The sequence below is a fragment of the Mesitornis unicolor genome, unplaced genomic scaffold, assembly GCF_000695765.1.
Source record: "Mesitornis unicolor isolate BGI_N332 unplaced genomic scaffold, ASM69576v1 scaffold2005, whole genome shotgun sequence".
Lineage (NCBI taxonomy): Eukaryota > Metazoa > Chordata > Aves > Mesitornithiformes > Mesitornithidae > Mesitornis > Mesitornis unicolor.
Window position 1 is genome coordinate 10,954 of NW_010185954.1, and position 13,157 is coordinate 24,110.

General features: G+C 34.4%; 1 protein-coding gene across 1 annotated transcript in view; it reads left to right on the forward strand.

Annotated features, from left to right (window-relative positions):
• CHD1 (chromodomain helicase DNA binding protein 1) overlaps positions 1–12,054 on the forward strand; it is a 23,001-nt gene extending 10,947 nt beyond the window's left edge. Inside the window, exons 14-23 of the mRNA XM_010184972.1 lie at positions 520–624; positions 660–705; positions 1,721–1,843; positions 2,218–2,352; positions 5,256–5,396; positions 7,436–7,614; positions 9,365–9,461; positions 9,639–9,696; positions 10,603–10,813; positions 11,017–12,054. Of these exons, the coding sequence (XP_010183274.1) occupies positions 520–624; positions 660–705; positions 1,721–1,843; positions 2,218–2,352; positions 5,256–5,396; positions 7,436–7,614; positions 9,365–9,461; positions 9,639–9,696; positions 10,603–10,813; positions 11,017–11,380 (1,459 nt within the window). The 3' untranslated portion in view covers positions 11,381–12,054. The remainder of the gene's footprint in view (positions 1–519; positions 625–659; positions 706–1,720; positions 1,844–2,217; positions 2,353–5,255; positions 5,397–7,435; positions 7,615–9,364; positions 9,462–9,638; positions 9,697–10,602; positions 10,814–11,016) is intronic.
• Positions 12,055–13,157: the final 1,103 nt, after the last annotated feature.

A 13,157-nucleotide genomic window follows, 5' to 3' on the forward strand; every position in this document is an offset into this window, starting at 1 on the left:
CCAGTACCAGCTTTGCCTTCTCGATTATATTCACTGGGGACTAACAAAAACCAGGACTAGAATTCAGGCTTGCTGAGGAGCTACCGTATGTGTAATCTCTGCTTGAGGGAAGCAGTATCTGTGAAAGGCAGCAGTAGTAGTTTCTACCCTCTGAACTTTTTCCCTTGCCACCTTGTGTATCACAATCCCTAAACTATCCACTTAATTAGCAGTTACACTTGGATGCTGATTTATGCTTTTATTCATGGATAGCCAACTCTGTGAATGGAGCTTATGGCTACAGATCGTCGTTGTTCTTCATATTTTTGTCTTGATCAGCTTTTAAAACATATTTCATTGCTGATTTAATCAAGTATTTTATAGAAATGATAAGAAAATACAACAATCATTTCCTAAATATACTAGCATCTTAGCAGAGAAAATACATGTAGTTACATCACTTTTAGTATGTTTTCTTCCCCCTTGCTAAGCTTCAGAAATAAAAATTCCTTATTTGTCTTTCTGATTTATTTTTGCTAGGTATGTCATCCCATGCCACACCAAGGCTGCTCATTTTGATATAGATTGGGGTAAGGAAGATGATTCCAACCTGTTAATAGGCATCTATGAATATGGTTATGGCAGGTGGGGAATGATAAAAAAGGATCCTGATTTGGCAGCTGGGAAATGATAAAAATGGATCCTGATCTTAGTTTGACACAGAAGGTATGTCATCTACAGCATTTCAAACTTTTTTTTCTTTAGGTGGTAATGCTACTAAAAACAGTTACTGAAAGAGCTTATTTTATGATAACCGAAACTGCAGAGACATAGATACATCAGCTGTACTTTTTAGTGTCCTTCTTGTGGTATATTACTGGATTTTAAGGTCTTATTTATTTGGTTAAAGTATACTTTCTTGCAGTCAGTTATGTTGCCATATTTTCTTATAGATGGGCCTCTGTAACTTGAATTTTAATTTTCATTTTTCTTTCCTTATTATAATGTTCTAGTTCTGTCCATTTTGTATTCTTGAACTTTTGGAAGGGAGGTTTTTTTAAAAATTTGATTTGGTTTCCACATGCCCATTTAACGCCCAGGTTCTTCACTTGAGGCTGTCTGTCACTTACAGCAAGAGAACAGCTGTATTAGAATTAGTGCAATAGCTCCTTAGCAATAGTGAGCAACAGGTAAAGGGAAAGACTGGAGTGAAGTAAACTTTGTGACAGTGTCAAAACTTTGTGTCAGTTTTGGGATTTGATGAACCAGACTTGTGTCCAAATTAATTTAATGATTCTTACTCGTGCCTTCCATTAGTTTGCCTGTTTTTTGAAACCACCTATTTATATTTTGGCATCTGCAGTATCCTATAGTGAGTTCTTCATTTAGAAGATGAAAGAGGCAGAGCCAGGAGTTCTGTAGATGACTGGTAGAAGAGCTCAGAATTTCTTACATAAACTGTCAGAGTGGAAACAGAAATCTGAGGCTGATTTATTGAGTTTCTTATAAACAATGAGGCAATTTTCAAGACTGCATTGGATGCATGATTGGAGAGAAATTAAAATGTTTCAGAAATTTTTCCATTGCTTTAAGCATGCTGACATACTTGCAGGTATAATTGAAGTGGATTATTCTCTGCCGCCTTTTACGCAGCTTTTTCTGTTCTGTGTGCTCCAGGTTAGCATCTTCGAAACTTGACAATATGTTCTCAAAGCGCTGATACTACCATTGTTCTCCTCAGATTTTGCCTGACGATCCAGACAAGAAACCACAGGCGAAGCAGTTACAGACCCGTGCAGACTACCTCATTAAATTACTGAATAAAGACCTCGCAAGAAAGGAAGCACAAAGGCTTGCTGGTGCAGTAAGTAAAATTTGGCATTCATTAGTGAGATAAAACGATACTCTTATGGGTATATCAGCTGATCTTTCTTTTTTAGATCTGTTCTTTGTGTGTAGTATTACTCTGTATTGGTAATCATATTACGTGAGACTACCTCAAGAAACTAATTGCAAGTTTCATTATGTATTTTTCTCTTATTATTTGTATGTATTTCTACTGTTCCACTATGCTCCGTCTCTAGTTCTGACAAAAGTGGTGGTCGTTAGTGGCAATAAATAAAATAAAAAGAATCTTTTTTTATGTTAAAAAAGGAGAATTTTTTTTTTTTTTTTTACGACTGTGGTGCAAAGATGCTTTTATCACTCAGCATACTAAAGAGATCAATTTGCATTCAGGGCAATTCAAAGAGGAGGAAAACAAGAACTAAGAAGAATAAGGTGACAAAGGCTGCAAAAATAAAAGAAGAAATAAAAAGTGATTCTTCACCACAACCATCAGAAAAATCTGATGAAGATGATGAGGATAACAAGGTATCTTTATCATATGAAAGATCAGCATTCAGTTCTTCTATTAATATTGACTTTTATTTTATCTTCTGCTTGACGTAGTGAAATTGAAACACCTAAATATCATCCTTTTCCTGTGGCCACTACAGTTGATGTTGCATCAGTACAAGCACGTTTAATTATAAGCCAGTAGCTGAGGAATTATGAGTAGTTTTACAAATTATATTATAGAAAAATGTGGTCTAATTACAAGTGGCATTGCTCAGTTTGAATACATTCTTTTGAATACATTCAGTGCTCATTTGAGTACATTCTTCATTGTATCTGCTAGAAATGCAAAACTACTGTAACACACAATTACAAAACTAATGTTTCTGGCTAATGTGTGATTCTTCAGATAACATTTTTTTGTTCAGGCTTAGAAGAAAAGCATCACGCTCAATTAGAATGAGCAGCATGAATAAATGGTATTTCAAGACTTGCATATGAAAGCTCCTGTATATGGCATGGCTTTCATTATCCAGAAAGACAGTATTTAACCAACTGTTTAACCTTGTTGAGTTCTGTTACTTTTGACGTTTACCTTTAGGCCACTGCTTTTGTTGGGTCTTTATTTCTAATATTTATCACACAGCAGAAACCACAAGAGATAAAACTTTAGTTAAAGTTTAGGGTCATGTCAAACCTACTTTTTTAACTTTGTGACTATCTGAAATAAATCAGTGCAAATATACATGTATAATCAAAATAGTACTTGGTTTAAAATAAACTAAATGGAAATGTCTTCTGTAGCCATTTTAAACTATTACAAACCACTGTAATTGTCAACTCACTCTATAGGAAAAAATACGTACACAAATACATAGTTAAAACTGAGTGACCCTTAGAAAAGCCGTGATACACCTCTAAAATTAGTAATTTTTTACTAAAGCATTCCTATATGTATTTAAAATGTGCTATTAAGAATTAAAAAAGCCAGAAAAAAAATTTAAAACTTTGGATTGAGGCTGTCTTACATTTACAGATGTCTGGAATGTCAGATTAAAAACATTGCGTGTTGTTGCAGTTTCCAGTTAATTAACATGTGCAACTGAATTCTAAAACTAAGGAAATAGTGTTTAAGCTAGTTAAAAAATGAGTGTTAGACTTCATGTCCACTCAAAACAAGAGGACACTGCATTGATTGATGTGTTATGTTTTAGGAAAGTGCTTAGAATGCTGTCCCCTTTTGTATATTTAGTAACAAATATTCATCATTGTAATGCTTTTAGACACAGGCCAGCAGTTACACTTTTGACTAGGCACAAAAATGGGCTCTAACTACCCGAAACAGTTGACTTTAGCTACTTAGCTGCCATACTCTGTGCAATATTTAAAACTTACCTGAAGCTGTTGGATTTTTGCTGAGGAGTTTCCATGATACCTAAATACTGAACTCCTAGTTGGGCTTATTACTTGATACCTCATCTGAGTAACTTGGTTGGATGCATGTATTAGGCATTCTTTCATCTGTTTTCCTGCAATGGATTCTAAATATGCTTTTCCAGGGTGTACCTCAAATCAGTTCAAAGGCTATAATGATTCTTGCACTTGTACATAATACTTTTGTTACTTATTATAGTGTTTTACTGTGTTTCCAACACAGATCTTATAACTGAATATCATAAGGACCAGTGGAGTGGTATTTTGTTCACCTTCAAATAATTAAAAAGGCCCCTATCTGACAATCGGTAACTAAGACATTTTTTAAGCCAGTAAAAAGAACATCTCTGGAAAAGAGAAAACTGAGACTCCCTTGCCTTCTCCTGTGAATGTTTAATACAGGATTGGTAAAAAGTTAAAAGCTAACTAGAAGAGAGGTCTTCTAACATCCCCATTACTTGAATGTCCTGACCAATCAGCTCAGCTTTGTGAGGCCTACTTCCTTTATAGGTTTTTAGCTTTTAAGAGACTGACTGTCTTTTAGAGGGACAGCATTTTAAGTTAATTCTAACTAAAATTGACATAATTTCTCACCCCCACTACCACTGCCAAATCAGTACTTGCTTTGTCACATCAAGGAAGTTTGTGAGTAGTTCTCATCTTTCTTTGCAGCTGCATTCAGTTCTATTTGATAGGTGTTAAATCTGTGTCCGAAAAGGAAAAAAAATACACAGATAAAAAGTATGTTTTAATCTGACAGTGAAAAATTTGTATAGATAGGAACTCGGTTTGATGTGACATATATGCTTGCATATTGCAGGATGAGATTGTTTCAGTGAAACATCCACATAAAAAGATAAAAGCAGAAAAAGAAAATGAAGAAAAGCCTGAGCCAGATACTGGTATAAAGAAGGAATCTGAAGAAAAAAGAGAGACAAAAGAAAAGGAAAATAAGAGGGATTGGAAAAGGGAAAAAAAAGAAAAAGAGGATAAGAAAGAACTAAAGGAGAAAGATATTAAAGAAAAGAGAGAAAGCAAAGTAAAAGAATCCACACAGAAAGAAAAAGAAGTAAAGGAAGAGAAGGTAACTAGGTTTGCTTATCTTATATAGCACTAGAAAAGGCCACTAGGTTTTTCATGAATGATTTTGAGATGAAAAGGTGTTTTGGATCTGATAATTTCATTTGACATATCTTACATCATTTGAAGTTTTATTTTTACTACCTGAAACCATGAGGATAGGCATATGTAATGGGAAATTATGTCTTCAATGATACACCTTAGTTGGACTGAGAGTACAAGTATGTGCAAGAGATTTTTATTCCTTTTCCTTTCTCCTTTTCCATCCACATGATGTACGGTCATTACTGTACTTGTACTGTACAGCATAGTTTTTATTCTTATTGTTGAAGAGAATGCAGTAGTTAAGGGGATTATCATACGTTATGGGATAATTCCAGAGCCAAAATAAAGTTTACTTAAATATTTTTATGTCTTGTTCTTAGGTAAATGAAATCAAATCTGAAAATAAAGAAAAAACTAAAAAAATTCCATTGTTGGATACTCCAGTTCATATTACCGCAACTAGTGAACCAGTTCCTATATCAGAAGAATCTGAAGAACTGGATCAGAAAACTTTCAGTGTGGTAAGTCTCTCTTTGTTAAGTTAGTTTTTATGTTTGATAGTCTAAATGAGGAGAATTTCTGATGTTCTTGGTTCTGTTACTTGGCATGTACAGGTGATCTTTTGCTAGTAAAGTCTCAGATCAATGAATGTTATTGACACTGTACTAAAGTAGTTTTTGTCTTCATTCCAGCAGTTTTGTTTTATTGTTTACTGTATTTATGCAGGATAGTAGTAAAAGTTATCCAGTGTTCTGTGTACTGAATAGAATTAAAATACAGATTGTAAACTTGTGTATCCTGCTTCTTAAAGAGCAGGCATGAATAAACTTCCATGCAATTTTCAGCACTCCTCTCCTGAAGTATTTCTGACTTAAATTAGTAGACAGAGGAAGGAACAAATGTTAAAGCCCTTAGAAATACCTTGCTGGAGTAATCTCTCTGACACCGAAAGAATTTCATTTAATCACTACTTCCAACTAAGAACAGAATCAATATTAGAGGATAAAAAGAACGTACACACAATTCATGTAAAGTTTTATAGGTCGGCTGTGGCCTTTGGAAAGGTATCTATGGAAAGGTTACTTTGAGCAGCTACTCTCCTGTGAGTGTTTCATCATTCAGATTTCAAGAGTTGTTTGTTTCTGCCAGCCAGGTTTATTGGGGCTGGTATGGATGCTCTCTTGTCACACGCAAGTAAGATCCTCTTGAGTAGGACGGTGACTGGTCTATGTATGGTTTTATTCTAAACATTACAAATAACTTATCTGTAATGTCCAGGATGAGCCTTGAGTGATTCAGGTGGATATGTTTGTGTGGCTAAGTGACAGAAAATCCTTGTGCAGTTATATTTTTCTGATCACTTATGTAGTTAAGCAGTACACTCTGTCTGCTGTCTTTTAAAGGCTACTTTAAGCTATGGCTAGTGCAGTATGTTGTGGAGCTGCCTAATTATATAGAGGTATGAGCTGGCAGTGGAACAGTTTGCCTGATTTTTCAGAGTTGTCCCTAGATCCTTACATGGTAATAGTGATGTTCTATTTCATTCCATTCCAAAAATTAGTTTGGTTTTTCAATTTAATTTTTTTTAATCTACAGGCTTCCTTTTGTTCTTACTGGAAGTAATTCTAGGTTGGATCTGTGTATAGAACACCTTTTTTTGGTCCACCTTTTTTGTTCTGAACTGTCTTTATCATTATGCCATGATCAGATGCAGCCTAATGTGCATACTCAACTACAGCTTCAACTAGAAATTTCTACTGTGGGTTGTCCAAACTTAACTAATTCAGCTCTCTGTGACAAGGAGAATGTGCATTTCATCTGTTTACCATGCCACTGCAGTTGGATGTGATTCCTGAGCAAGTGTCTGTAATGTAAATAATGCTAACTAGTTTTATCTGGATTTATTATTAAAACATTTGATTCAAAGTGTGAAAAATCAAGAACGCATATATGACGCATATCTGTGTTGCCGTCAGTGCTGATACTCAACTGGCTTTACTGTAGATAGCTCAAGTTCTGCTGGTGTCTGCATAGGACTGAGGTTCAGGAACTGGTCAGAGTAGTAATGTTGATTCTCTGCTGAATGCCAAGTTTAATTGTTGCAGAAAGTATCTGTTTGAAATGTAGTGAACACTCTCATCTTTAATTTTGATATTGAGTTTGTGTAGCTTTCAAGGTGCTAAAAAGTATAAGTCTTGTCCTGTATGATTGCCCTGAAAGTTATGATTGTAAAACCCAGTTGTAATGAGTCCTTTTCCTCAGAAATTCCCTTATATTAAATTAGTGCTTTCTTAAATCCTTGATATGTGTGTTTTATACAATCTGACAATTTCTTAGAGGAGTAAGTTTCCAACTGGGTTTTAAATACAACTTTTTCCAAAGGATCTATGTAAAACATTTTTAAGAGCTGTGGCGAAGTCTTGTTTCATTTGGCTTGTAACAATACTGTTTTTGCCTATAGATACAGATCTATGTAAAGGGTTGGTCATGTTTCAGAATTTTTTTCTTTGAATTTAATTAATTAAATTGAATTAATGCCTAACTTTTTTCCATTTTACAGTGCAAAGAAAGAATGAGGCCTGTCAAAGCAGCATTGAAACAGCTGGATCGACCAGAGAAGGGCCTTTCTGAAAGAGAGCAGCTGGAACATACTAGACAGTGTCTTATCAAAATTGGGGATCATATTACTGAATGTCTAAAGGAGTACACAAATCCTGAACAAATTAAACAGTGGAGAAAGTAAGTTATTCTTCTTGTTTTATCTTAAACAAGGAAAATCTATAATTGCTTCTATAAGGCAGAATAGATTTTAATTTCTCTCATTTCGTGTTCTGCCTTATATTTTTCTGCTGTTTGAAATAGGAATCTATAAAAATATTATTATAGATGGCTTTGACTTCTAATGGACTTTTTCATACTGCATAGCAATGCATTTTGTCCAATAGGTGGAGTAATCTCACTTCTTACAACTGAAGGCTGACACTAGATAACTTCTTAGACTGTTTTCAGGGGAAAAGCATTCTTACCTTTAAGGATCTGGTTAATTTTCAACTTTGTTTTGTTTTGGTTTTTTTGGTTCCTGCTAAAAATAGGAAATTCTAAATATGTGTTGAACTTTATGATTTTGAGTTGCAGACTTCTTTATTATCTTTAAAGTACACTCCTAAAATTAAATTACATATTAACTGTCACTTGATAAAATTATTTATTATAACATAGTCAGATGTATTTAAAAAATTAAAGAAATTTGTCTATGAGGTGACAACTTAAAAAAACAGGAAAAATTGTTGGTTTGTAGACTTCTTTCATTTCATTGAGAATTTCTTAAAGCAATTTGAGTTACCTTTATCGAAATGTACACTTCAATTTTTTGTGGCTGAAAATACATCCTGCACTTCCATATGAAAAAGACAGTTAAGTGTTTCATTTTCTTGAAGACTTCTACTAGTGTAGAATGTTTCTGCTGTTTTTATCTGCTTTACTTCAAAATACTAAAGTGGTCTGAAATACAAAAGCAAGATCCATGCTCATGTAAATGTTGTATTCTTTTAAGTGAAAACTCAGAGCTATTGTAATGCTGCAATATTATATGTAGAGTATTAAAATATGTATTTCAGCTGTATTTTATAAGAAGTGTAGTTAAACTACTTAGCTTATATAAAGTTATACAGATATCATTAGGCACACCATGTGTTGTGTAATTTTCAAACCTCTAGATCAAATTTATGTTTAAATAAGCACAGGGAAGGAGCAGACTGTTGTTTTCTGAGCCTACATGCTTCAGGTGCTTGTGAACACTAGTATTCTGTAGACTCCTTTAAGCATTCCACCTGTAAATTTGACTAAAAGAATTCTAGACTTTAGATCTGTTACGTGTGATTGTAGAAGCAAATTCTGTTCTTCTTTTGCTACTTTGAGCACAGATTAGGCACAATTTTTTTTATTTTTTTTATTTTATTCATGTCACTTCCATCCTCTTTCACAGTTCTCATTTGGTTTCAAAAGCTTTGACTAGGCTTTGGAATTCTGTTGAAAAAGCTTCTCACTGGTATTTTCATGAATTGAAATCAGGCTTGTATGTCAAATGCCTTACATTGTAAGAGATTTCAAGGTTGTTTGGAGTTTTTTTACTTAAATTTTACTTAATGAGTGGTAAATACTCAAAAGTGAAACTTTCAGAAGACATACATAAACTGATAACTACATTTTTAAGGAGTTTCACAAATAATTTTATTAGCATAATTGTTATTAGTACTACTTTCCATGCACTTTGCTCTCTGAAGTACTTATGATAAATGGTTAATCCTACAATTTTAAATACAGCTAGGTAATTTTTGCTGTGCAACTAGGTAGTATTGTGTAAATTTTAGTGTTTCTGCTTTACCGAAGTAGTGTTCAAATAATGTCAGTTAAATTCATGTTCTGTGGCATAATACGGGAAAACCCAAATGTATAGAGGAATTACAACTTTTCTTTTCTTCTTCCTCAGAAATTTGTGGATTTTTGTCTCTAAGTTTACAGAATTTGATGCCAGAAAGCTGCATAAACTGTATAAACATGCAATTAAAAAACGCCAAGAGTCTCAGGTAATTTTTTCAGACCTTTTCTAAATACACAGTATGACTCATAAAGGATCATAAGGAACACAGAAATACACTTCAAGTAGCATTTGTGTTTTTAGTAGTCTCTTTTGTTAGGATATTTTTCTAATAAATTCAGATGAACTGGATTTAGCAACGAGTTTTTGTACTTGTCTCTTTTAGCAACACAATGACCAGAATATTGGCAGCAATGTGAACACACATGTAATTAGAAATCCAGGTAAGAAACATAATATTGTGTTAGATATCTTAGTTTTCATGCTTACTTCATTTCACATGTCTCCTTGATATGTTTCCTACGCTAAGTATCACAGAGATAGGCTGATTAGCAAAAGTTTACTAGTTTGCTGATGAAATCCAGCTGAGTGCAGGCTGAAGCTGGTACTTACTGGTTTTAGTAGCAAGTTATTTGACCATCCTTTAAAAAAATTTTTGAAATGTTTTTTGTGTTTAATTTTTGCAATGGAGAGAGGTCTACTTTAAACCTGTAAATTTCTTGGAACTTCTGTGCCTTTTTGTAGCTGCTAATATCACTACCATGTAAGAAAGCAAGCTATTCCTTGGAGTTATAGTTTGTAATTAGTTACATGGGCTGTCTTATATGGTTGACAGTAACACTTTCTGATTTTTCCATGCTCCTACGTCTGCCTTCTTGTAATACTTGCTTTTATCTTATGTTATATAATTCTTTTAGTATGTTTTCATGGACTTAAAATCGAGATACTGTGTTTTAGGAATACCACTAAAAGTTTTCCATTAACAAGGTGTACCTTTAAAATGCTTATTCATGCTAATGGCATCCTTTCTTAGAGAAGAAAGTGCTACAATTCTGTCTAAAACTGCTGTACTAAAAGCACTTCTACTCACTACTCATTTGTACCACACTTAGCTTCACAGACTGAAAGGAAAGGTTGAAGATTTCAGTTTCCAAGTCCTACACATCTACATTTTAGATTGCTTCCCTCTTCAGTGTTTCTGTCAGTTCACTCGCATAGGTGCATATCTTGTTTCTGTCAAATTATGATGTAACTTCATACTGCTTTATATATGACACATAGAAGTGCTGTTTGAATTAGGTGAAGAAAGGACTTTGAGATTTACTTTTAACCTCTGCTTTATTAAACAGATGTGGAAAGACTGAAGGAGAATACAAACCATGATGACAGTAGCAGGGACAGTTATTCTTCTGATAGACATTTTTCACAATATCACGATCATCATAAAGACAGGCAGCAAGGAGATGCATACAAGAAAAATGACTCTAGGAAAAGGCCCTATTCAGCCTTCAGCAATGGAAAAGATCACAGAGACTGGGATCACTACAAACAAGACAGCAGGTCTGTTTCTTCAGGAATTTTAAAATCTGCTCAGAATTCCATTCGTACTTTTGTAGTATTCTTGTAGCAAGCACCAAAACGTATTTTTTGAGTAATGCAGAACTGCAAAAATTATTTCTCTAATGCAGTTCCGTTGACTTAACCTGAGTGTGGTTTTTAATGTGTGTTCAGTAACACTAATACAAATAATTTCTATTTTTTAGATACTACAGTGATAGTAAACGCAGAAAATTAGATGACTACAGGAGCAGAGACCACAGGTCAAACCTGGAAGGAAGTTTAAAAGACAACTGGGCTCATTCAGATCACCGTTCCCATTCAGACCACCGGATACATTCAGATCACCGTTCCACTTCGGAGTACAGCCATCACAAATCTTCTAGAGATTATAGGTACCACTCAGACTGGCAAATGGACCACAGAGCTTCGGGTAGTGGCCCAAGGTCACCACTAGATCAGAGGTCTCCTTATGGTTCAAGATCTCCCCTGGGACACAGATCTCCGTTTGAACACTCATCAGATCACAGAAGTACACCTGAACATCTATGGAGTAGCCGGAAAACATAACAAAGACTGACATTTTCTGGACCTTCTTTTAGCCATATACAGTAAACTAACACAGTAATTGCCTTACATGACTTGAAAGATACGGACTGGATATTCAATCAGTAGCAGTATTGTTACTTCTTTCCAGGATGCAAGGTCTATTATCCCAACAGAAGAAAAATATTTTTGTATTTAAAGTTTATGCTGCACTGTGCTGCAAATGTTGTGGCACTCTTTTTTTTAAGAAATAGAAGATGTTTACTTTTACAGGGACCTCAACACTGCCCCTTTTAGACTGGATCTTACTATAAAACTCTTCATGTGAAAGTGGATTTAGGCTGAATGGATTTTAAATTATGTTTGTAAATGAACTTTTAAACACTGACCTATGCTTGTATTTCAGGAAGGAATGGGGAGTTTTTCTTTTGTTTCTTAGTAAAGAATTCTCAAGGACTTTGTTCACTTTCCAAAGCTACTTGTTTACATTGTACACTGCGACCACCTTGCCGCTTTTCATCACAAGCTTGAATATTTAAATTCTGTACCTATAACTGTAAAATAGCCAGGATTTCTCCTGTTTGTGATCAGTTATAATGCCTTTTTACAAAACAAACAAACAAATAACAGTAATAATTAAAAAAACCCCACACAAACGAATGGCTGTAAATTATTGTAAATTAATTAAATAAGCTTTTTTCCCCTCTCAGGCTTTTTCTGACTGTTCTTTTCCCCACCAGCTCAGGCTTTCTGGTCACAGGTGTGAAGCAAAATCAGTGTACTTTCATGTTTTAATAAAATACCTTGATGGAATAATTGTTCAGAATGTAAAATTGGGGAAAGGGAACATTTTATTCCATTAGTGCTCTTTTTTATTGGATACTTTAGATAAATGTTTTGGTTTTCTGGATTTGTTTGAGTTTTTTGGTTTTGGTTGGGTTTTTTGTTTTGTCTTTTTGTGGGGGGGTGGTTAGGTTTTGGGGTTCTTTTTTCCTGTTAGGCTGTCAGTGTTGTGATTCTAATGAAATGGTGAGAAATACCCAGCTAAACTGAGCTCTGGAAAGTTTTTCAGGTGCATTGGTTTTAAAGAAGGAGTGTTAAATATCTGAACACTTCAGAATCCATATCAGCAAAAATTTATCTCAAATCCATTTGTGTTCCCTCTTCAACATGGGCAATAATGTCAAATGTGCTATGCAGCCAGTTAATATTTTAGAAGATTTGATTGACTTTATTGACAGAATTGTTACAATGCACACTGATTGTACCTAGATAACTTCTATCTGACTAATTAAATTTAAACTAAAAGGATATGTGGGCTCTTGTAGTTTTCTGCTATGTTTTTCTCTACTGCGTTACTTTTTCTCAGGCTTACCCATAAAAAAACACATTAAACTCCTAAGTACTTAATTTTAATACACAGTGTGATAATTAGGGAAGATGTCTAGCCTGGCATCATCTGGTTGGAGCTGTATCTGTTGCTTCGATTTTTCTCTGCTCTTGTAATGTTGAGCATTTTTTCAAATTAAACAGGTTTTATATGAAAGCATTATTAGAGATCCGAAATCTGTCCGCAGAATATCTGTCAGGATCTCATTGTAGGCATAGTTGCTGCACTAAGTTATAAGCTTATTTAGTGTAGGCTGGGACTTCATTTCTTAATTCTTCATCTTTCCAGGATATGGAGCGTTTTGAGTTGTTCTGGTTTTGAGCTTATTTGCTGAAGCAGCTTTTAGGAAGAGTGGTATCTGATAAGGTTGTGCATGTGTGCTGTGCATCTTCTGCTTCCAATGAGGAAAAT